Source organism: Callorhinchus milii, unplaced genomic scaffold, assembly GCF_018977255.1.
Source record: "Callorhinchus milii isolate IMCB2004 unplaced genomic scaffold, IMCB_Cmil_1.0 Scaffold4, whole genome shotgun sequence".
NCBI lineage: Eukaryota > Metazoa > Chordata > Chondrichthyes > Chimaeriformes > Callorhinchidae > Callorhinchus > Callorhinchus milii.
In genome coordinates this window covers 9791949-9816868 of record NW_024704745.1, presented here as the reverse complement: position 1 = coordinate 9816868, position 24920 = coordinate 9791949, and the positions used below count along the sequence as shown (strand labels likewise).

Here is a 24920-nt window from a genome sequence, read left to right as displayed (position 1 = left end):
TCCCTCCCTCTTTGGCTTTGGTACCAACAAAGCCATGAGCACTATCATCTCTGCTCCCCTTGGCACTGTCCCCTCTAGCCTCCTGCAGCCGCCATGCCTGCGGGCTGAAGGTGCCTGGCTGATCGCTCTGCTCCCAGTCTCAGCGTGCACGTCCAGCTGCCACCCCGACCCGCCACCCCTTCCCACATGCCCCCACTCCTACACCCCACCCTTTGTTGCTCCCACTCAGTCCCTTCTCTCCCCGTCTTCTCTCCCTCCAGGACCCTCCCACAACCTCCTTCAGCTCCAGCCTGGGCATTCTCTGCCGGGCTTACCGCTGCACTCGGCGATGATTGTCCCAGAGCAGCCACCCCAACTGCCCCATCACCCACCTACTCCGGAAGGCCTGCCTCCACCACCATCACACCAGTCCTTGCCAGGCTGCACTGGCTCCCAATTACCGAATTTCAAGATCCTCTCATTCATTTTCATGCCCTCGCACCTCTACCTATCCGATTTGCTTACTGCTAGGCTGGCTCCAGCCTCCTGTTCATCCCTCGTCACCTCCGCTATACCATCGGTAGCCATGCTTTCAGCCACTACCCCGTGAAGCTCTGGAACTCCCTCCCTCAAACCCTCTGCCTTGCCCCCTTCCTCCCCTCTTTTAAATCTCGTCAAAAGACCTTCCTTTTTGATCGTGCTTAGGGTTACCTCGCCCTCCCTCTGGCTTGGGGTCAGACTCCATCATTATCAAGCACTCTGGGACACTGCCCCACATGAAGGGCACGGTATAAGTGCAAGTTGTTTTATCACATCTCCCCGCTCCGTTTTTCACTTCCAAACTTACCTCTTTGACTACACCGGTAGTCATGTCTTTCTTACCCCTTTTCTGTTGCTCAGTGTCTAATCCAGTTACTGTACCATGCTCTGCGACGTTACCCTATGTAGAGGGTGCTATATAAATGCAAGTTCTTGTTGCAATCAAATAAAATCACGTATCTGGTTATTTGGCACACATGCACCCAACTAAGAACTTTCGACAATGTTTCAGCACTGGCTTCACTTCACAGGGTCAGCTTTAACAGATAGGCAGGCATGAGTTATACAGTGTGCTGCTAAGGTGGGACATTACCCCATGTTTAAACATAGATGTTGAGTCAACAATGTTATAAAGTTATTGGAGATTGTGTAAAGCAAGCCATTAAAACACATTCCGAGATAGAAAAACAGTTTCAACTTTATAGTGCCTTATCACTTTAAATTGTTTCAAAAGTTAACAATTATTGTCGAGTACAGTAACTTTTTGGGGCAAAAAAGGCATGTAACTTATACAAAGCCACAATTCTTTCATCCAAGCCTCATAGAAAGTGATCTAACTCCAGTGACCTGCAATAGTAGATGAAGGCAAAAGAAATCATAGAAATTTATAGCACAGGAGGAGGCCAGTCGGCCCACCGAGTCTGTATCGGCGCTCAAATTAAGGTGTTCATTCAAACCCACTGCCCTGCCTTATGCTCAAATTCCTTCAAGCCTTTATCCTTCGTACACCTGTCTACTTGCCTCTTGAAACCCACAATGGACTCTGTCTCCACCTTACTTGGCAGGGCATTCCACATCCCAACAACTCTCCTACTGAGTCCTGCATCCATTAATCAAGAAATGGATTGTAGTATGGACATGGTTCAGTTTGCCTTTTACGGAAATTGCTGTAATTGAGTAAATAGGAACATAATTCCTCAAAAGTACATATTTACCCACGTAATTACTCTTTCGCTTATTAAAGATAATAAACCAACAACTTGCATTCAGTTGATTCCAATGACGGCTCCCACATTTGAGAATCATTCAAAATTTATTCTCATTTTAAAAGGACAGTCGGTGTCTACGTTAAAAATAGCGAATAAATTTAAGGCAAACGTTTTTGTTTCAACACCATTTGTAGTTTTCTTAGCCTGTCACACAATTTGTAACTTACGGTTGCCTTAAGGTTAACTGGAACAAACTTAATGCAATGTTTTATCCTATTTCAAAGGACAGACATATGAAAGAAACACATCTATTTCATTCTTTATAATAATTGGCTGTGGATGTAACTCATGTGGCAGGTAATGTGCTATAGTCATCTCCCACGCATCCACAAATGCCACATTGATGGCCTTGAACATTTTTCTCAACACTAAGTCAAGCTGAAAGCAGGTCCAGTCATTATTGAAGATACTGCCCTCAGGTGTAATACTCTGGGCATTGGCGGTCTTAATTACAATTTGAGTATCCGGACTCCTGCTCAATAACTGTAGAATTGATCTCCGAATATTCTGAAGTCTTCGTATGTAAACTTCTACTGGAAAAGTGCTGAAATGGGACCATATAGTGATTGCTATAATTGTGTTCTTTCCACCTTTAAGTTCATCCAGTGCATTTGCAATGTAATGCAGGTGTTGGCTTGAAACAGTAGAGAATCGGATTGGTGGACCATGACAATGAAATTCTACCATGATCTGGTTTTCCACATCCACAGAAAGGTGTGGCCCAATATTTTTAGGATTGCCAAGATCAAACTGTTTCAGATCTAAAACAAAAGATTTAACATTATTAATCATAACAAATCAGACAATAATTGTGTACTCAAACATTAGAAGATATGACAAGGATTTGGGTCAAATTACCAGAAACCTCAAGTCTGTTGAAATGATTTCACCTGGAGCTAATAGATTACTTGGTACTATTGCACCAATGTCATAGAAAATAATAATAATCCTTGCATTTGATATAGCACCTCATCACATCTTCAAGATGTCTCAAAGCACTTCACAGAATGTACTGTAAAGTGAATTGACTGTATATTCTGTGGCGAAACGTGGCAGCCAATTGTGCACAAGTGTCCCACAACAGTCGTGCATTAGTGACTAATTTTCTTTTAAGGAATTATTAACCCCAGAAAAGGGATCCACCAGGTTACAATTACTATGCAAAAAAGCTGCAATCTTCTTTGGTAGGCTATAATAAACATTTCTTGACATGTGTACAGACAGGTGGATTTCAGGATAAAAGCAATGTCCTGAATCTGAAGTCTGTACCCTCCAATAATAGATGTAAGCTGAGGTATTGATCTTAGAATGTGGAATATTTGAGACGTCTGGAAGACGTGATAAGGCGTTATATCAAATGCAAGGATTATTATTATTATTAGTGCTTTTCTGCCTGATATAATCCAAGTCTCCGACTCACATCACGTTTTCAGGTAGGACTTGACAAAAAGGGAGAGAGGGGCCAAGCGGAGGGATGAGGGAGAGTGTTCCACAGTTTCGGGGCATAGCAGTGTCTGCGCAACCACCAGTGGCTGAATGCGCAACCTCCAATGGTGGAGCGGAGGGCTTGAGGGATGAGCAGGAGGCTGGTACAAGGCGAGCGAAGGCTCGGGGTGATGGATTGGGGAGTGAGGAGGTGCCAGGGAGTGAAGGGATTTGAAAACGAGTGTGAGAATCTTGAAGTTGATCCATTCGGTGATGGGGAGCCAGTGGAGCTTGGCCAGAACTGGTCAGATATGGGTATGGAGTTTGGTTCGGGTCAGTATGCGGGTGGCAGAGTTTTGAATGAGCTGGATTTTTTGAACAGTGGAGCTGGGGAGACCGGCGAGGGGTGCTTTGGGAATAATCCAGGCAGGAGGTGTTTCAGCTGCACGCACGCACGAGGGTTTCAGCTGCATTTTGGGTAAGGTACGGTCAGAGACGGGCAATGTGGCTGAGGCGGATGAAGGCGGTCCTGGTCAGGGACCAGATTTGGAGAAGGAAGGACAGCTGGGGGTCAAACCGGACGCCAAGATTGCACACTGGTTCAGTGAGTCTGAAAGAGAGGTTGGGAGGTTTAGGAGGTTAGATCCAAGGAAGTGAAGACTGTGAAGTGAATTGACTGTATATTTTGTGGGGGAAATGTGGCAGCCAAATGCGCAAAGCCATGTCCTGCAAATGGTTGTGGATTGAGTGACCAAATTATTATTTATTTATTTTTGCAGGGATTATTACCCCCGGAAGAGCGATCCGCTAAATGCCCAACAACCGGGCTCCTACTTACTGCTAGGTAAACAGAAGTGTGCCAAGTAAGGAAACTTACCTAACGTTATGCCCTGCCCGGGAACCAAACCCAGGTCCTCTTGTTTGTGAGCTGAATGCTCTAACCAATACGCTAGAGGACTCGAATATTATTACTGTCACAACAAATGAGAAATGGCTGAAACTAACCTGGCAGATATTCAGTCAAATATTCAAACCACTGACGTACAGTGGAATCTCCAAAAAGGTAAACAATTTTTCCACGAAGACAATCTGTGATACTTGCAGGTGTGTTAAAGCGGCGAATATTGCAGGTTGTTGATATCCAAAGGTCCTTATAATAAAAACCAGATGGTGATGTCAGAGGTTTGCCATGGATGCAATATCCAAGAACTGCTTCTGCAAATAAAGGAGAACCATGAACAAAACTGAATCGTACGGCAACATACTACATCTTAGGCTCAGATTATCAATGCATTTTCCAATTCATCGATCAGTTTCTGCAGTAATGACAATCCACAGTAATACATTTAGTTGTCTTTCTACTGTGCTCTCGTCACTTTCCTAATGATGATTCACAGCAGAGCCTTTAGTTGTTTGTGCGTAAAGCACCTAAAAACAGAATTTTTAAAAACATTGTGCAGCTCTTTATAAAAACAAGATTATTAATTACTGTCTGGAAGTCCTTCACAATGATCTTCCAAATGTAACATTATAGTTATTATAGGTCTGAGATACTCAGATTGTATCAGACCAGGCATGAGCTATTCGGCAAATATAGTTGTAAATATTCTGCAAATATATTTATACAAAACATGGATAAAAATGGATCTAAACTGATTAAGCCTTTAAGTAAAAATATTTGATAACCTAAACACACAGCATTGAGGATAAGCAACATGACTGCCAATCAAGACACTCTCTCTCTCTTTCTCTCTCTCAAAATCAGTTATTGATCTAATTCAGAGATCTGGAACATTGCAGATCATGCAATTACACTTTACTATAAAATCCTATGAAATGCTTTGAGATATCTCGATAACATGATAAGAAGCGATACCGAATACAAGGAATTATTATATTGTCTGCACTAGAATGGAAACAAAATCCAGCCCATGTTTAGTTTGACTTTTAGATTGAATGGGATATGTAATTCAATGACTTGCTCTATTGTGACAACGAAGTACATTAGAATACCACCCTCACAGGTGCAGGAAACCTTCTGATTGAAATTTCATCCTAGCCCACAAAGGGAGAATCCTAGAACAGGAGTCCTGTTTCGAAAACCAGATTCAAAACATTCAAGCAGATTTATTTTGGTCACTTAGGTTTCTGGCAAATGTGGAAACCCATCGCCATGCTTAAAGAGTAACCAAACCAAACTGAAAGTTCCACGCACGTGGTAATTTCCAGAGGTATTGGTTGGGATGGAATGCGCACTTTCTCCCTGGAGGGGCATATCCTGCTTATCTAATTCCGGAAAATATTAGGCACAGGTTGGCCAAACCCCAGGCTTCGGGACCCCAGAGGGTGCGTTAGGGTACTGTTGGGAGTCTAACCAGTTAAAACCACATGCATAGCTTGCCATTGAAAGTACTGCCTGGCGAGCTTTCCTGCTGCTTATCCAGCTCGACCACCCTAACTGTTAGGGTTTTTGTTTGCAGGGTTAACGGGATCTGAGTGAGAACAGTCCCTGCCTCCTTTCAAGCAGACTCAAAGGATCAAGATTCAAAAGAGATTTGAAAATGATGAATGGAATAGGTTTAATAATTGGCAGAAAATGATAAAACAGAGAAAGGGAAACACATTTTCATCTGAGGTGATTAGCTTGGTCTGCATTCTTTCATAACACGCAACTATTTTCTTTTGTCTCCAAAATAGGTCATGGGTGGTTACAAAGATTTGCTTTCCATGTTAATTCAACCCTGGAGTTGTGTGGAGATAATATATTTTTTTAAATCACAATTAAATGGTTCCCTAAATCCAGTGATGCTAAATGCCTTTTTTTTGCTATCATCATCTTGAAGATAAAATTTTCCAATGCTGGACTCCCTAGCTCCACTCTCCAGAAGCTTAATAATCCTTGCATTTGATACAGTGCCTTATCAAATCGTCGAGACATCTCAAACCTACCAAGAATAGAGGGGAACCAAGAAGGCAATGTGAGCGAGCAACTTGGGGAAATTAATATTAGTAAAGAAATGGTTTTAGATAAATTGTCAGGTCTTAAAACTGATAAATCCCCTGGACCTGATGGCCTACATCCTAGGGATTTAAAAGAGGTGGCTACTGAGATAGTGGATGGTTTGTCTTTGATCTTCCAAAATTCTCTGGGATTCTGGAACGGTTCCCATTGATTGGAAGATTACAAACGTCACACCACTATTTAAAAAGGATGAGAGAGAAAGATGGGGAACTATAGACCAGTTAGTCTGGCATCAGTGGTAGGGAAAATTCTTGAGTCCTTAATTAAGGATGTCGTTATGGGATTCCTGGAAGACCGTAACAAGATTAGGCAGAGTCAACATGGCTTTACAAAAGGGAAGCCATGCTTAACTAATCTTTTAGAGTTTTTTGAAGATGTATCTAGCAGGTTAGATAGGGGGGAACCAGTAGATGTAGTATATTTAGATTTTAAAAAGGCATTTGACAAAGTGCCACACAAAAGGCTATTGCACAAGGTTAAGGCCCACGGGATTAATGGAAACATGTTAGCATGGATTGAAGAGTGGCTAACGGGTAGAAAACAGAGAGTAGGGATAAACAGGTCATTCTCGAATTGGCAGGATGTGACTAGTGGAGTGCCACAAGGATCAGTGCTTGGGCCTCAGCTATTTACAATTTACATCAATGATCTAGACGAGGACATTGAATGTAACGTATCTAAATTCGCGGATGACACTAAACTAGGTGGGAGAGTAAGCTCTGAGGATGATGCAAAAGGATTGCAACGGGATATAGATAGGCGAGGGGAGTGGGCGAATAGGTGGCAGATGGAATTTAATGTGGGGAAGTGTGAAGTTATTCACCTAGGTAGAAAAAATAGAAAAACAGATTATTTTCTAGAGGGGGAGAGATTAGATAGTGTTAGTGTGCAGAGGGATTTGGGTGTCCTTGTACACCAGTCTCAAAAAGTTAATTTGCAGGTGCAGCAAGCAACTAAGAAGGTGAACGGCATGTTAGCGTTCATTGCAAAAGGTTTAGAGTACAAGAGTAGGGAAGTCCTACTGTATAGGGCCTTGGTGAGACCGCACCTAGAGTATTGTGTGCAGTTTCGGTCTCCTTATTTAAAAAAGGACATACTTGCCCTTGAGGGGGTGCAGCGTAGATTCACTAGGTTAGTTCCTGGGATGAGGGGACTGACCTATGAGGATAGGCTGAATAAACTAGGGCTATATTCTCTAGAGTACAGAAGAATTAGGGGAGATCTTATTGAAACATATAAAATTCTTAAAGGGCTGGATAAAGTAGACACTGAGGGTCTGTTTCCCCTGGTAGGAGAATCTATAACCAGGGGTCACAGTCTTAAAATTAAGGGTCAGCCTTTTAGAACAGAGTTGAGGAAACATTTCTTCTCTCAGAGGGTAGTGAATTTATGGAATTCACTACCCCAGAAGGCTGTAGATGCTCAGTCCTTGAACATCTTCAAGGCTGAGACTGACAGATTTTTTTTAAAAAACAGAGGGATTAGGGGATATGGGGATAGGGCAGGTAATTAGAGTTAGGTCAGATGATCACCCATGATCTTATCGAATGGCGGGGCAGGCTCGAGGGGCCAAATGGCCTACTCCTGCTCCTAATTCTTATGTTCTTAAAGCACTTCCCAAGATTTACTCTAACTAGAAAAAGATTCATTAACAACTTTCAAAAAGGAATTAGATAGGTACTTGACAGGGAAACAATTGCAGGGATATGGGGAAAGAGCGGGGCAGTGGGACTGATTGGGTAGCTCTTCCAAAGAGCCGGCACAGGCACAATGGGCCTCTACAGTCTTGTCCTATTTTTTACAGCTCTACATTCCATCCTGTATGCTTTGTTCGTCAGACTCTGGTCTATTGCTTATTTATCCTCCCATGGTAGCCAAAATTTCAGATGAAACATTCCTTCCAAACCAGTTTGTCTTACTACCTCACTTATCAACTTCAAAATCCTCCCCAAAGTTATATTTCTGACCTTAGCTTTGATCAACATCTTTAAATCTCTTATTTCCCTGCTTAGTGTCCACTACAATATTTATCGAACACTTAAGAGACATTCATTTTAGATGAGACATTATAAATTCCAGTGCTGTATAAATATATCACCATGAGTAAAATTCCACTTGGGTCTAGATTTACTCTGTTAACGTTGCATTTTATAGCCCAGGATTTGACAAATTCTTAATTTTTGAAACCGGTTTTCTGTAAATTATTGTAAGAACTACAGAAAATTAACATCATAGTCCAAATTCAAAGCCCTCCACAGCCTTGCTCCATCCGACCTCTACAGCTCCATCCTGCTCCACATCCACCGCCTGGCATGCCCCACCATCAACGGTTGGGCCTTCAGCTTCTCTGCCCCCACCCTTTGGAACTCCATCCCAGTCTCTCTGCTTTGCTCCCTCCCTTGTCTCCTTCAAGGCACATCTCAAGACCCTCCTCTTTGACTGCGTCTTTGGTCACTCTCCTACACTCCTGATCCCAACACCTGCTTGGCTCCAGATTCCTCACTGTCCAGCTCCTTGGGAAGTCCTCCAGACTTGAAAGGCGCTATACAAATGCAATTTGTTGTTGTTGAATTCAAAATTTGCTCTAAAATTTTACATGAGTAGAATAATTCTAGACCCAAATGCACTTTCTTCCCATGATTGGTAAGTAGATTTTGTGTATAATGCAAAGGGCTTGCTTTGCAAAATTATAGCTTTGGTCAGGATTTATTCTATAAACGCTAATTAACACAAAGAGTACTTTACCATTGCAGGAAAATCTTATTTATTCTAAACAGGAATCTTTACCCCAAATATTAAGTAAATAATTCAGTAAATTACTGCACAATGCATTACATTGCACTCTATTCAAGAAATCACCAGTATCTGCAATATCAATGTATTAATCCATTCTCTTAAGATTAGTCCCTCTAGTATACTTTTAATTTGCTCATTATTGTAATGATTTGTAGTTTTCTTACCTGTGTGAGACGAATCAATTACAGTTACAAAACCTGGACCACTGTGTAATATGGGCTTTTGAAGGTTGAGGTTACTGAAAATGTGATACAGTAAATAATCAGTTACATCACTATATTGTGTCAATTTAAAAACTGAATAGCTCATTCAGCAAGAAGTCAACACATTATCTCAGTCTTCAAGAGGCTTGGTCAATGTAAAATTATACTAATAGTGTAGAAAGAACTGAACAGGTTTTTTTTGCTGGTCTTCTGGTGAAGGCTACCAGTGTAGCTCTGAAGCTTGTAGAGCAGAAAAGCACAGGTTTGATTCCTAGTCAGTACTGGGTTAGGTGAAACTCTTCTGGGCGCAAGTTCGAGCACTATATTGAAGAAAGAATTTGTTTTACCGCAATGCCACTCCTCGATGGAGCCACTAACCTCGGCTGGAAAGTGTGTGTGTAAGTGGCATGTGGAAGGACTGGTTTAGATTTAACATAAGAATATGAGAAATTCTAGACAAAAAATGACCAAGGTCAATCTAGTTCGCCTTCCACCTTCCTGGCGGTCACGTGCACATATGTCCTGAACTACCTAAGAAGAATCAACACTTCCTGCTTCAACTATCTTCCTAGGGAACCTATTCCACAGGTTCACTATTCGCTCACTGAAATAGCGTTTGCGTAGATTCGTTCTGAATTTACCCCCCTTCAAATTGCAGGCTTTGTCCCCTGGTTTTACTATTCTGTGATACAATACCTCCCTTCGTATTAGCGAACTGGCTTGCCAAGACTCAGTCTAGATTCAAAACAGAGAAACTATCACTTTGTCAAGGTCCTGTTGGATACCAGTAGAATGATGCCCCAGCGAGAAACAGTAACTTCAGGACAGTAAAATATTGTAAAATTAACATTCTGTTTAAAGGTAGCTAATCCTTGATTGGCTGTCCTGGCATTAACCCTTGTTAATAATAATAATAATCCTTGCATTTGATATAGCGCTTTTCACGTCGGGAGGACGTCCCAAAGCGCTTCACAGAACACACTGTAAAGTGAATTGACTGTATATTTGTGGGCGAACGCGGCAGCCAATTGCGCACAGCAATGTCCCACAAACAGTCGTAAATTTAAAATGATCAATTTATTATTGTTTTTTTTGTTTTTGGAGGGATTATTATTATCTTTGTTATCTGTATTATGCCAATATAACTCCCCACTGAAGCCAGGGACTCTAATCCCTTTTATGTTTTTACTGTTGACAAGACGTGTGGTACAAATTCTAAGTCCAAGTAACCCTTTTTATAACGATTTTTTCTTTATTCTTCTCCTTTTGTGTTTGTGCCTTTTTCTTGCCAATTCACCAACCATTGCAAGTAATGTGACCATTTATTATTAATAACAATAATATTTACACATGATGTAACGACTTTCACATTAGAAGGATGTCTCAAAGTACTTCCCAGGATATACTGTAAAGTGTAATGACTGTATTTTGTAGGCGAATGCGGCAGCCAATTTGCACATAGCAGCATCCCACAAAGTTAATTATTAGCCAGAATACCGGGAGAAATTCCCTTCTCTTTTTAAATAGTGTCATGGATTCTTAATATCCATCTGAACAAGCAGAGAGAGACCTTGGTTTAATGTTTCATCCAAACAGTAGCATTTCCAACAATGCAACGTATTAGAGTGTCAACCGAGACTATGTGAATTGAAAGACCAGACATGGGTTTTGAACTCACAACCTTCGGACTGAGCCAGGTGTACCCTCTCAAACCCATTTATAATTCTAAACATTTTTATTTGGTCTGGTTTCTGTCCTGCCCACAGCGATGGCCCTTGTCAGAATCGCAAACAATGTAGTTTTACTCTACACACACACTTTTTAACGGGGATTACTGGATCACAATTAGAATAAAATATTGAAGATACAAAAAAAATTGATGGAAAAAATTACATGTTTTTCACATGCTCAGGGTCTTTTACATTGTAACTAAATTCAGTTTTGTGCAATTGGGGTTGACTGCGGTGTCTACCCAATGTCTACGGATTATTCAAGATTAGACAGATTTCCCCCTTCTCTAGCCCTGTGGGCAATGAAACCGATTTAAAACCCCTACTGCTGCCTTGTCTGAGATTAACTAATTCAGCACAACCCAAGAATTTAACTGGGGATTGTACTGGTCTGCATAGTGTAGCAACTGAGTCATATTCAGATTTCTGAAAAATTATAATCTGATTCTGCGTCACAAGCTTATGTTTCAATAAAGTGAGGAGTGCAAACAAAATATGGGTGACAATGGTACGACATACCTCCTGAAATAGCGACCCTCTTCACCTATTAATAGGCCCTTCTGATAGCCTGCTTTGGCATGGTTAACACGGGCAGTGCATGGGAGCTTTTTTGGTTTGTAACAGAACCAGGGTTCCCCAGTCTTGAGATCAGTGAAGTTACAGAGTGGTGCAGTCTCAGGCAAACAAAGATTGCATGTGGTTGTCTCTGTGGTAGCACCAGATTTGAATGTGCTTTTAAAGTACACCATATCTAGTCGTTCTTCACGCAATCGTTTATGCACTTGAATCGCTTCACTGGGATGAACCAAGGTAACGGACACCTCAACTTTCCCCGACCAGAATAAAGTAAAATTGATCTTGTACGATCCATTTTGGTAATCGACAACTGTTCCCACTGAACCCGCTTTGAGCTCTGGGGTGTGGATCCGGGCCTGGAGATAGTCACCTCCGTATTGCTTCGGGTGTCCTGAAAAATCATACATGTGGACCATCACCTGTAATTGATCCCCAACATGGAAAGTGTTCTGAGAGTTTAAAATAAGAAAGTGAGAGCGTGACGGGTCAGTGCTGGTCATAAAGGGTGTGTGAGCTCTAGGTGGGTTAGGCCATTCAGTCATTTTCAACAGGAACATTCCCTCAGCTCTTTCTGCAGGTGTAAAGCTTTCATTCTGGTAGCCACAGTTAAGCAATCGGAGTATCCAAGGATGCATCCTCAACTTCAAGAGATCCTTTGCTGATGAATACAATTTTGGAACAGGGATGGACTTGAAATTTGACACACTTCCAGAAAATGAATCATACTGTAAAAAAGTAAAAAATTTTAAATAAATATTTTTTCCATCTCCTGCCTCTACATCGACTCTGATGGGACCACTGAACGTTAAGCACAGACTACTGTGTACATTTGGAGATTTTTTTAAACTTTTACACATGGGATGGAAACAATAACAATTTGCATCTAAATAACTCCTTTCAAGTAGGATGAACGTCTCATAGCCTTTAGCAAAGGACAGCGGGATTTGGACAGTGTAGAGAGAGCATGGTTGGTTTTGGTCATGGAACGATTTGAAAGTGAGAAAGAAGATCCTGAATTCGATCCGCTGGGGGATGGGAAGCAAGTGGAGCCAACCGAGGACAGGGATAATCACCTTCGGAAACTGGTTTGAGAAAGGACACAGGCTGCAGAGTCTTGCATGGTCTGCAGCTTGGTAGGGAGGAGCAGTGCTTTGGATTAACTGAACCAGGACATGGAACTGGGATGGCCAAAAGGGTACGTTTTGAGGCTGTAGGTTTTCCTCAAGTCTGTGTTGGTGAGAGAAGGAGGTACTATTTGAGCTCTGAGAAATAACGCAGAAAATACCGGGGTAAAGTAGGAAATAACACTAGAGTTGGAGTAAGTGTAAGCACTAATCTGTAGCCATAGTGAAGTGTCAATTTAAGTTAAAAATAGTCAGTAAACTAGCAAATAAAGATAGTAAATTTTAAAAGTGTTTGTGCTGAACAGAGTGGGGGAAGGCAGTACTCAAAGAACTCTGAATTACCAAAATGCGCACTTACTAGCAAACGTTGGAATCGCATTGAATCGCGGGAATTTAAGTGCTTCTGCCGTGCGTCAGCCGTTCAAGGCTATGTTGCCGCAATTCAATGCAAGCCGGCCAGTAAGTGAGGGAGGATGGGGGAGTGGCACTACAAAGTTAGATGATTAATATGACTAATGCAAAGAAACCTAATTGGTTTTGATAGGCAGCATGTACGACTTAGGCGATTATAAGATTTATAAAGATAAGATTTATGCAAGTTTTACTGTAGTTAATTGAAAACCGTTTAAGAAGATTATACATAGGAAGGCTAGGTCTTTCTAGATTTTAGTTTATAATCCAAAATTTCCTTGTAACAATGTGGGATAACAGCTCAGCAAATTAACATATCAGCACAACATACGTCAATGACAAAGAGTTGATAGAAGCAGCTAAACAGATACTTACCTAGAAGCAAGGAGGAAGAAATAGAAAAAAATTAGAAATCTCGAGAATAAGAAAAGGCTGTTTTGTGAAGAATGTAAAGTGTGCATCTTCATTTTTTTAAAAAAATCTTTATTTTAAAAACTATACTTTCTATCTGAAGGTTTCCACTCAAACACTCCTTTACAATTTTCATTCTATTGAATGATTCTACAGTTGCAATAAAAGGCAGAATAATCTAATGAAAATTCATTTTTTTCCCATTTAATTAATGTATAATGTGTCACAACAGGTTGGAACTGACAAACTACTGGTTTAGGGCAGAATACCAAATAGTAATTCTTAAAACTTTGAATTACGTGTCTTTGGACGCACAGAATCAAAAAACAGTATTTGGAATCTCTTCAGAAACATATGTAATTGCTTTTTATTATTCGCCAAAGCTCTTTATAAAAAATCCAAAATAGTCTGCACTGTAGTTGCTTTTCACATAACCAATTACTTCCCATTTCAGCATTATTATTTTCTTTTAGATACTGTTGATTTACTGTATCAAAGAGACTAGAATTCCTAGGGAGTGCCAGCTTTTTGGAAGAGCTACCCAATCAGTACCACTTCCCCGCTCTTTCCCAATATCCTTGCAAAGTTTTCCTTGTTAAGTACCCATCTAATGGTCTCTTCATCCTATCTTCAGATCTTTACCGTATTGTAAATACGTCTCTTCCAATTTGTGGTGTGTTTCTAGATGTCTGCAGATGCTCACTTTGTCTGGATGTTGGTGTTCTACAAAGAACATTCTCCCTATTTCTGTAAAAAGATGCTGTGGAGTCGGCCAATATAATGTTTAACAGGAATTGAGCAGTGTGGGGATTTATCCTGTGGCTTCACTTATTCCCCCTCATAATCAACCTTTTATTTATGTGCTCCTATATTTTAGAAATAGTAATAACCTTCTTTTAAAATAGATGAAATGATCCTATTTGAAACCTTTTAAATTATGAATGTTCTTTCTGAATTTCAAAAATTCTTTGTTTTCTGGTGTTGAGTATCATATTTGTACACTGCAGTAGTGGGTTGAAGATTGGCCAACTGATGGTTATCTACACTTGTCATTTACAGCACCTGTCTAACTATGCTTTTGGTTTTCAATCATGTTTCCCTGTGAGACCCATTTTAACTATAGGTGATCTAGCATGAGTTGCGACGAGCACTTGCACCAAAGTCCCTTGTGCGCTGCTGAATAACTTTCAAATTGTTTACAAAAAACTTTTAAAATGTATTTGGGGAGAGAAGAGCTCTGTGTGAAATTTTGAATAACATAAGGAGTAAAATTCTGCCCAGATTTTCTTGTTGCAAAAGGCTTTGTTGTCCACTTAAGATTAGTTATGATAATGGGTCAGAGGTATTATTGGTCTCACAATCGTATCATGGATTCTGTAGCTCAGCGGTTAGAGCAGTTGCCTTGCAAGCGAGAGACCTGGGTTCAATTCCCAGCAGGGCGAAACATTGGGCAAGTTTCCTTACTCCACACGCTTCTGTTTACCAAGCAGTAAGTAGGAACCCAGTTGTTAGTCGATTGGCGGATCGCTTTTCTGGGAGTAATAATTCCTCAACAAATAATATTGAATTGCTTACTTCAATCCACGACACTGCTGTGCACAATTGGCTACCGTGTTTCGCCCACAAAAGATACACTTTTCAGTATATTCTGTGAAGTGCTTTGAGACGCCTCGAACGCATGATAAACTGCTGTATCAAATGCAAGAATTATTATTATGAATTGTCTGTTACAGTGTGTCCTTTGTTGTGTTTCATTGATTGGCGATCCTTTCAATACAAAAAGCACAAGTATGAATGAATTCCTGTAAATTTATACGGCACAAAATAATTACAGGGCCAAGCAAGCCCACAAAAAACATTCCAACACTCACCAATTAAATATTTAACTTTTCAAATTTGGTGTTGAAAAGTTACAATTTAAAAAAAACTCAATTTTATCCTAGTGCGTATAAATACTGTTGATGATTCACTGTAGGATGAAACCTAGCTCTGTGCCGAGTTACCTAACGTCAGCTTGTTCGGAGGCTGGGCTCTATATTTGGTCTCAGTGGCAGTGGCAAAGGAAGTGGAAAATCAGCCTAAGTTACTGTTCCTTAAATGCTAGAGATCCCTGATGACGAGAGTCATTTTTCTACTATTTCTCCTCTCTGCTCCTGACTTTTTCCTGGTTTCATTCTTACCCATTACAGAATCTTCACTTTGTCTTTCCAATGGAATCTCTCCCCAACGCTGCACAGTCACATGCGGATGTTCCGCGGGAGGTTTATTCTCAGTCCTCTCTTTTTCACCATCTAAACGCTCCCATTTGGAGTCCTGTAACTCAGTGGGTGGAGCACTCGCCTCGTAAGCGAGAGACCTGGCTGTGCGCAATTGGCTGCCGCGTTTCGCGTACAAAATATACAGTCAATTCACTTTACAGTGTATTCTGTGAAGTGCTTTGAGACGTCTCGAAGCCGTGATAAAGCGCTAAAAAAACACATCTTTTTTAAAATTAAAAATCAAAAAAAAATTTTGATAGGTCTTTGGGGAGAGAAAATCTGTGTAAAATTTTGAAAAATATAGGTAAAATTCTGCTCATATTTTCTTGTTGTAAAAGACTTTGTTGTGCAATTAGACAAGTAATGGTAATGGGTCAGACGTACACCAGACTCTCAATCGTATCATGAATTGTCTGTTAGAATATGTCCTTTGATGTGTTTCACTGACTGGCCATCCTTTCAATACAAGTATAGGGCAGTGCACAAGAATGATTGAATTCCTGTAAAATTATACGGTACAGACTAATTACAGTGCCTAGTAAGACCATAAAGAACAGTAACATTCACTAATTATTTTTTTTTTAAAAAGACAAAATACTACAGATGTTGGGAATCAAAATGAAAACAGCAGTCGCTGGGAACACCCAGCAGGTAAGGCAGCATCTAAGGAGAGAGGAAAATGAGTTAAAGTTTCAGGTCTATGATCTTTTGTCAGAATCGCGTGTTCCCAGTGACTTCTGTTTTTATTTAACTTTTTAAATTTGGTATTGAAAACCTCTGATTTCAAGTAGGGAAGGGAAAATTAGGGTGTGTTTGTTCTAAATGCAAATCGGTTGAGGAACAGAAACTACTGCTCAATGATTATGAGATAGCAAAGAAACTTGAAGAGATGCTAAAGGAACAAAAGCAGTTTGCATTGAACTGCACCAGTCAATGTGACAACCGAACATTACATTGTGGAGGTGACATACGGGAACCAAGTACTAGATTCCTTTGAGGAAGATGAGGAGAGGAGGATTGAGACCAAGGACAAGGCAATGTTGAATTTATACAAAACCTTGGTTAGACCACATTTGGAGTATTGTTTCCAATTCTGATTAAGAAGGATATAGCAGTGATGAAAGAGTACAGGGTATTTTGTGATGACGATACTAGGGCTGGCGAGTTACTGTTATCAGGGTAGACTGGATAGTCTAGAATGGATAGGTTGGGCCTTTTTTCACTAGAGAAGAGATGTTTAAGTGGAGGCCTAAGAGAAGTGTTTAAAATTATAAAAGGCCTCGATAAGGTTAACATAAATGGGATGTTTCTACTGTAAGCCGTAACCTTGGGACAAAAATTCAGCAGCGCACAAGGGACTTTGCAGCAAGTGCATCATGACTCATGCTAAATCACCTTCAGTTAAAACAGGTCTCACACTGAGGTATGATTGAATAGCAAAAGGATAATTAGACAGGCTCTGTAAATGACAATTGAAGATAACTAGTCTCCTTTGAGCTTTGAAGAACACATTATTATTATGATGATGTTTTCCAAGGCTGATTTTCCCCTCCCATTGCCACTGCGACCAATTAAGAGTGCTCCACCTCTGAACAGGCTGAGGTTAGGTAACTCGGCACAGAGTAGGGTTTCACCCTGGGATTTCTAGTCTCTTTGATCATCAATAGCATCTAAACGCACTAGGATAAAAGTAATTTTTTTTTAAAAAATTAATGATAATATTTCAATACCAAATTCAAAGGGTTAAATGGAGGGTTAAATACTTAATTAGTGAATGTTCCTTGCGGTCTTGCATGGCACTGTAATTATTCGGTACTGTACAATTTTCTGCTTCTTAAACAGCACATTTTACTCTTCAGCAGAATTACACTGTTCCACATACCTCTATACGATGAACATTTAGAATCAGCATCAGCAACACGATCAGCACCATAAACACAAAAAGAGACCGGGGTATGGAGTTAGGAAGAGATGCTTTTGTATTCTGTTCATCCATACTGAGAGCTCAGAGAGCACGAGTACAATCACCAGCCTGGTCAGCACTGCCTGCTTCTTAAATATGAAAAAGGAAACAATCAATCAACAAACAACAGTCACTAACAGTGATCATTAGCTACAGTGAGTCCTGCAGCTCAATGGTTGGAGCACTCCCTCACAAGCGAGAGACCTGGGTTCGATTCCCTCCCGCAGGGCCAAAACTTGGGCAAGTTTCCTTACTCCACACACCTCTGTTTACCCAGCAGTAAGTAGGAACCCAGTTGTTAGTTGATTGATGGATCACCTTTCAGGGGTAATAAGTCCTTCAAAAATAAATAAATAAATAAATAAATATTTTTTTGTCATTCAATCCATAACTGTTTGTGGGACACTGCTGTATGCAATTGGCTGCCGTGTTTCGCCCACAAAAGATACAGTCAATTCACTTTACAGTATATTCTATGGTTTACTTTGGGACGTCTCGAAGACATGATAAGGTACTATATCAAATGCAAGTATTGTTATTATTGGTGGGTGGATACAGTTTAGCAATTTGATAATAATAATCCTTGCATTTGATATAGTGCTTTTCATGTCTTCTCAACGTCTCAAAGCACTTCACAGAATATACTGTAAAGTGAATTGACTGTATATTTGTGGGCGAAACGCAGAAGCCAATTGCACACAGCAGTGTCCCACAAGCAATCGTGAATCGAAGTGACCAATTTGTTATTTTTTGTTCTTGAGGGATTATTATCCGTGGAGTACTGTAGCTCAGTGGTTACAGCACTCGCTTTGCAAGCGAGAGACCCGAGTTCAATTCCAGGCAGAGGGCGAAACCTTGGGCAAGTTTCGTTACTCCACACAGAGCCTAATAATAATCCCTCCAAAACCAAAAACAATAATAAATTGGTCATTTTCAATCTACGACTGTTTGTGGGACATTGCTGTGCGCAATTGGCTGCCACGTTCGCCCACAAATATACAGTTAATTCACTTTACAGTGTGTTCTGTGAAGCGCTTTGGGACGTCCTCCCGACGTGAAAAGCGCTATATCAAATGCAAGGATTATTATGATTATTATTATCAGATGTGTGGAGTAAGGACACTTGCCCAAGGTCTCACCCTGCCAGGAATCGGACCCAAGCAAGCACTCTAACCGCTGAGCAACAGGATGACAGAGCGATACATCAATAATCAAACTCATTAATATCAGGGTCCTCAACTGTACAGGATGAGAGGCAAACCATATACTGTTTACATTTACGTAGCATTTAATATATATATAGCACTGTTCATGCCCAGAGAGGGAGGGAGCATGTGGGTGGGACTCCAGGATCATGTTCCTGAGATTGGAGGCAGAAAGGCTGAAAGCGTGTACAGTAAGGAAACTTCCATGGTTCTTCAAACTGAGTTACATCCACACAGGATGATGTGATCGGAACCTGAGGTACGAAGGCAAGAAGGACAGTCTCCGTCTTATTCACATTTAACTGAAGAAAGTTAGAGCTCATTCAGGCTTGCTGTCTGACAGGCAATCGGTCATAAAAGTCATAAATGGTCCTGAGATCAAGGGTGGAGGCAGAGATAGAGATGGGTATCATCCACATACATGTGGAAGTTTACCTCATGTTTGCGAATGATAACACCAAGTGGGAGCACATAAATAGTGAAGAGGATAAAGGCCTGAGGAACGCCACATGGGATTGTGTGGGAACAGGAGAAGTCTGGGAGGGACAAAGTGGGATAGGCAAGATTGAAACAACAACAGCTTGCGCTTATATAGCGCCCTCCACGCAGGGTAGCGCTTCTGAGCGCTTAACAGTGGCAGAGCCTGACTCCGAGCTGATGGGGAGTAGGGAAGGGATCACCTCGCCCTAGCTCACCAGGCCGTTTCTGTATTTTTATTTAAGAACTAGAGAGAAATACCCATTGCAGCTTCGCTTGCAACCAAAGGATCCAATATGAAATGTAGATTTACACACAGACAGACGCACAGACAGATATTTCATCCTATATATATATATATTACTCAGCTGGGAAGATTCTTGTGGGAGGACTCCTATCAAAGATACGCTAATCGAAGGGGTTTACTGCGTAATCCGGCCGCTCCTTGAGTTAGTGGAGTCCTGTAGCTCAGTGGTAAGAGCACTCACTTTGCAAGCGAGAGACTGGAGTTCAATTCCAGGCAGAGGACGAAACCTTGGGCAAGTTTCCTTACTCCACACAGAGCCTAATAATAATCCCTCCAAAAATCAAAAACAATAATAAATTGGTCATTTTCAATCTACGACTGTTTGTGGGACATTGCTGTGCGCAATTGGCTGCCGCGTTCGCCCACAAATATACAGTCAATTCACTTTACAGTGTGTTCTGTGAAGCGCTTTGGGACGTCCTCCCGACGTGAAAAGCGCTATATCAAATGCAAGGATTATTATTATTATAGCAAGGCAAAAAAACTGCCATACATTTGTTGCAGAATATATTGTTATAGATGTATCTCTTTAGAAGGGTCTGTGCTTTCCTCTGTGGCTATCTTGTTGCAGAAACCATGCATTTTGGGGCTTAAAACCCTCCCCCCCCCAAAAAAAAACCCAAAATAGCCATAACACTCACGCATGCAAGACCTTCCCAATGAAGTACAAATCATGTCTTTACGTCAATCGGTTATTGCGTTACTGGCGGATACACAGACAAGACAGACGTAGACACACACATATAGCCTCTTCATCTTTATTAGTATACATTGTGGAAAATTTCTTCACTCTGTCCTGCATTTGGAAACCGTTTTTTTTAAAGGACCTCTCTCTCCCAACCCCCCCCCCACCCCTAATTTTGGATTTACCTTTTCATTCATGTTTGTGATGGAAAATATCCACTGACCCCCCTCAAAGCCACGGCCCCCTCTAACCCCAATGGCTTTTCTTGCCCCCACTCCCTCTTGCTCTCCTCCCATTCGGAACTCAACAGTCTGCACTCACGACTGTTTGTGGAACATTGGTGTGCGCAACTGGCTGCCGTGTTTGCCCACAAAATGTACAAAGACAATAAAATTACATTCATAGAGCATCTTTCACATCGGGAGGACGTCCCAAAGCGCTGAAGTCAATCCACTTTACAATATATTCTATGAAGTGCTTTGAGACATCTTAGTAATGTGATAAGGTGCCGTATTAAATGCAAGGATTATAATTATTATAAGTGCTTCTCCTGCAGTTAAGTAGTCTTATAAAACTCACCATCAGGGCTCACAATTGAAGGCATAGAGAGACAGCACTTTTGCCAGTGGAACTTCCCGTCAATAAAAGAAAAAGCTATTAAACACGTATTGACTCCATGTACAGCAGGAGCTTTTGAAATGTCCTCTTTTGAAATGTCCTCTTTTGAAATATCCTCTTGAGAACACCCATAGTTGAGTCTGCCTCATTTCTTTAAACTGCATCTCTCACAAGCATCTGGTACCTTTTCCCCTCTCACTTTTCCCCCCACCAAGCTCTATATTTAGGAGGAACCTTTACACAGGTCCACTGATTTTGCATAGGCAAATTATTCAGTAAGGCTGCTGCACTGAAGGTTACTTTCCAATTCAAATTCAGTGAGGATGATAACATGTTCTGACAAGAGTGTAGACCTCAGAAGTGCATGAGCAGCAGAACATTTCCAGTCACTATCCTGCATTTCACAAGCTGCGGTTTCCATGTAGGTTACTCAGCTTAAGCATGATGATGGGTTTCCACATGTGTCAGACACTCAGCTGGCCAAAAAAAAAGGCAAACTGCAATTTGCCACTTAGCTTCTTTTCTCTGCAAAACAATATAATAATGATCCTTGCTTTTGAAATAGCGCTTTTCACACCTTCTCGACGTCCCAAAGCGCTTCACAGAATATGTTCCCCACACTATCAGGAGAAGAATGACAATTTTATTTGGGGGTGAGAATGCTGGTCAGGACACCAGGAGAATCTCCATTTCAGAGATTTATATATATCTTTGTAAATCTTTAAAGCTTTGCAAATGTTTGTAAATTTATATGTTTACATACATCTATATAATTTTCCCTTTTTTTTAAAATAGTACGATTAGATATTTAATCAGCCAGTAGTGTTGAACGATTTGAGACTTCCTTCCTACGTGAAAAAGGCACTGTGTAAATATTAGGTTTCTGGAAGAGAAACACAAAAAGTTTGCTCATGCAGCCTGCGAATGTTTCACAAACAAGGCACATGTCCCTCGAATGCCAATAGGTTGCGCACCCACTTGAAAGGGCAGACCAGTCAATGGGGGAAGAAAGTCACCCAAACTACAAATCTCTAAAAGTAGGTAAATAAGACAATGAAAAACAGCCAATGGTGTCTCGTTTTTTATATTCAGAGGGATAGAGTATAAAAGTGAGGATATAATGTTGAATTTGTATAAAACCTCAGATTATTACATATATATAATTATGTAACCCCCTACAACCTGCCCGCTCCCTCCGCTCAGCCGGCTCTGTCCAGCTCCACGTCCCCTGACCCACCCACCCCACCACTGGCGGGAGAGCCTTCAGCCACTCTACCCCCAACCTCTGGAATTCCACCCCCCAATCACTCCGCCTCACACCCTTCTCGATCAGCAAACAGACTGCGTTATCTTGCACAAACAAATACTCAAATACTCCGGCCCTCAGCAGCCAAAAGGTTAGACCACCTTGATCAAGAGTGATAGCAGAAACCTAAGAAGAGTAAACAAAGACACCTGGTAATTTTTTTTTATCCTTGCATTTGATATAGCGCTTTTCACATCGGGAGGACGTCCCAAAGCGCTTCACAGAACACACTGTAAAGTGAATTGATTGTATATTTGTGGGCGAACGCGGCAGCCAATTGCGCACAGCAATGTCCCACAAACAGTCGTAGATTGAAAATGACCAATTTATTATTGATTTTTGTTTTTGGAGGGATTATTATTAGGCGTGTGGAGTAAGGAAACTTGCCCAAGGTTTCGCCCTGACCTGCCGGGAATTGAACTCAGGTCTCTCACTTGCAAAGCGAGTGCTCTGATCACTGAGCTACAGGACTCCACATTGGGGGTCTCCTTGCAGCTGAACTGGCTCCAAGGTGACATGCTTGGTAATGAACATCTGAATTAAGTCAGCCCTCTGTAGCGGTCTCAATAGTCCGGTTCCTGAGACAGGAGGGTCCGCAGTATTCCAGGGCACTGCTGATGACAGCACAGCCGCCTGGTTCAGCGACAAGACTTGAAAGGGCAGACCAGTCATTGGGGGAAGGGAGTCATCCCTCAAGCCAAACCCCTAAAAGGTAGGGTGGTCCTAGCTGGACAAGCAGTGGAAAAGCTTGCTTGATAGTGCTATCAATGGCAAGCTATGTGGGTTTAGCTGGCTAGACTCCAGCAGTTACCCCAACGCACACTCTGGGGTCCCCGAGCTTCGGCTCTTACCAACCTGCACCTAAATACTTTTGGGATTTAGGTAAACGGGATGTATTGCTCCCGGAAGAGAGCACCCACTCCGTTCCAATCCATCTCTGGAATCCTCAGTTTAGTTTGGATAACTCTGACGCGTGGCGATGGGTTCCGACATGCGTCAGACCCACCCACCCCCCACAGCACCTCACACTCCCCGCCCACCCCACCCTAAAAAAATGATCTTGCACAAATCATGGTGCGCGTGAAAAAAAAATGTTGCGAATAAAAATAACCATTTAAATCCGTTTTCCCTTCAATATTACGTCTTAATATATATATTTTTTAAAATAAAACAGTGGACGCATGATAATCACCACCCAACCACCACTGCCCAACTACCCAACTACCCAATAGCACACACACACACACATATATGTATATATAAAGCAGTGCTTTTGAAAACAACCCCTTCCAACCATTGCACCTTTTTTTTTTGAAAATCACTCACTCACTTCCAAAGGCTCCCCCAACTAGTTAGGTGGGTGGAAGGGATTGCACTGCGAGATGTTCACAGGGCGAGGGAGACAAACTGGGTGGGGAGGGAGGGAGACAAACTGGGTGGGGAGGGAGGGAGGGAGGGAGACAAACTGGGTGGGGAGGGAGGGAGGGAGGGAGGGAGACAAACTGGGTGGGGAGGGAGGGAGGGAGGGAGAGGGAGGAATGGAGACAAACCAAAATGGAAACATCATTGCAACATTGCCAACCCGCAAAAAGAAGTTACATTGCAGTTTCCTTTCCAAATAGATACACTTGATCATTAAGATGGTTACTGTGTTCTAACAGGGGAGGAGAGGGGGAGAGGAGAGAGGGAGAGAGAGGGGGGGGGGAGGAGAGAGGGAGGGGAGGGGAGAGGAGAGGGGAGGGGGAGAGAGGGGGAGAGGAGAGAGGGAGAGAGAGGAGAGAGGAGAGGGAGAGGAGAGGGGGAGAGGGGAGGGAGAGGAGAGAGGGGGAGAGGGGAGAGGGGGGGAGAGGAGAGAGGGGGAGAGGAGGGGGGGGGGGGTGAGAGAAGGAGAGAGGGGAGATGGAGAGAGGGGGAGAGAGGAGAGAGGAGGAGAGGGGGAGAGGAGAGAGGGGGGGGAGGAGAGAGGGGGAATGAGAGAAGGAGAGGGGAGGGGGAGAGAGGGGGAGAGGGGAGAGGGGGAGAGGAGGGGGGGGGGGTGAGAGAAGGAGAGAGGGGAGGGGGAGAGAGGAGAGAGGAGGAGAGGGGGAGAGGAGAGAGGGGGAGAAGGCCCCCTAATTGCTTTGGGGTGGCTGGTGGGGTGGCATTTTGAACGGAATAAAACGGTATACTTTTTTTTCACATGATCGATGGGGAGAAGTTTTTGTTTATATCATTGATATAAATACAATAATATATAAATACAATAAATATAATAAATAAAATAGAAACACTTACTGAAGAATTTCAACATCCAGGAAAGGTCTTCTCTCTCTCTCTCTCTCTCTCGTGTGTGTGTGTGTGTGTGTGTGTGTGTGTCTCTCTCTCTGTCTCTCTCTGTGTGTCTCTCTCTCTGTCTCTCTCTGTGTGTGTGTCTCTCTCTGTCTCTGTGTGTGTCTCTCTCTCTGTCTCTCTCTGTGTGTGTGTCTCTCTCTGTCTCTGTGTGTGTCTCTCTCTCTGTCTCTCTCTGTGTGTGTGTGTCTCTCTGTCTCTGTGTGTGTCTCTCTCTCTGTCTCTCTCTGTGTGTGTGTCTCTCTCTGTCTCTGTGTGTGTCTCTGTGTCTCTCTGTGTGTGTGTCTG

At 42.0% G+C, this 24920-nt stretch overlaps 1 protein-coding gene across 1 annotated transcript; it reads right to left on the bottom strand.

The window, feature by feature from the left end:
* Positions 1 to 1227: 1227 nt before the first annotated feature.
* LOC103180120 (NXPE family member 3) lies at positions 1228 to 24647 on the bottom strand. The gene is made up of 6 exons (XM_042334165.1): positions 24579 to 24647; positions 17626 to 17795; positions 11483 to 12264; positions 9195 to 9268; positions 4218 to 4427; positions 1228 to 2548 (listed from the first exon to the last, which is right to left on the bottom strand). Exons 2-6 carry the CDS (start codon positions 17737 to 17739, stop codon positions 2001 to 2003), a joined length of 1728 nt encoding a protein of 575 aa, XP_042190099.1. The 5' UTR covers positions 17740 to 17795; positions 24579 to 24647; the 3' UTR covers positions 1228 to 2000.
* Positions 24648 to 24920: the final 273 nt, after the last annotated feature.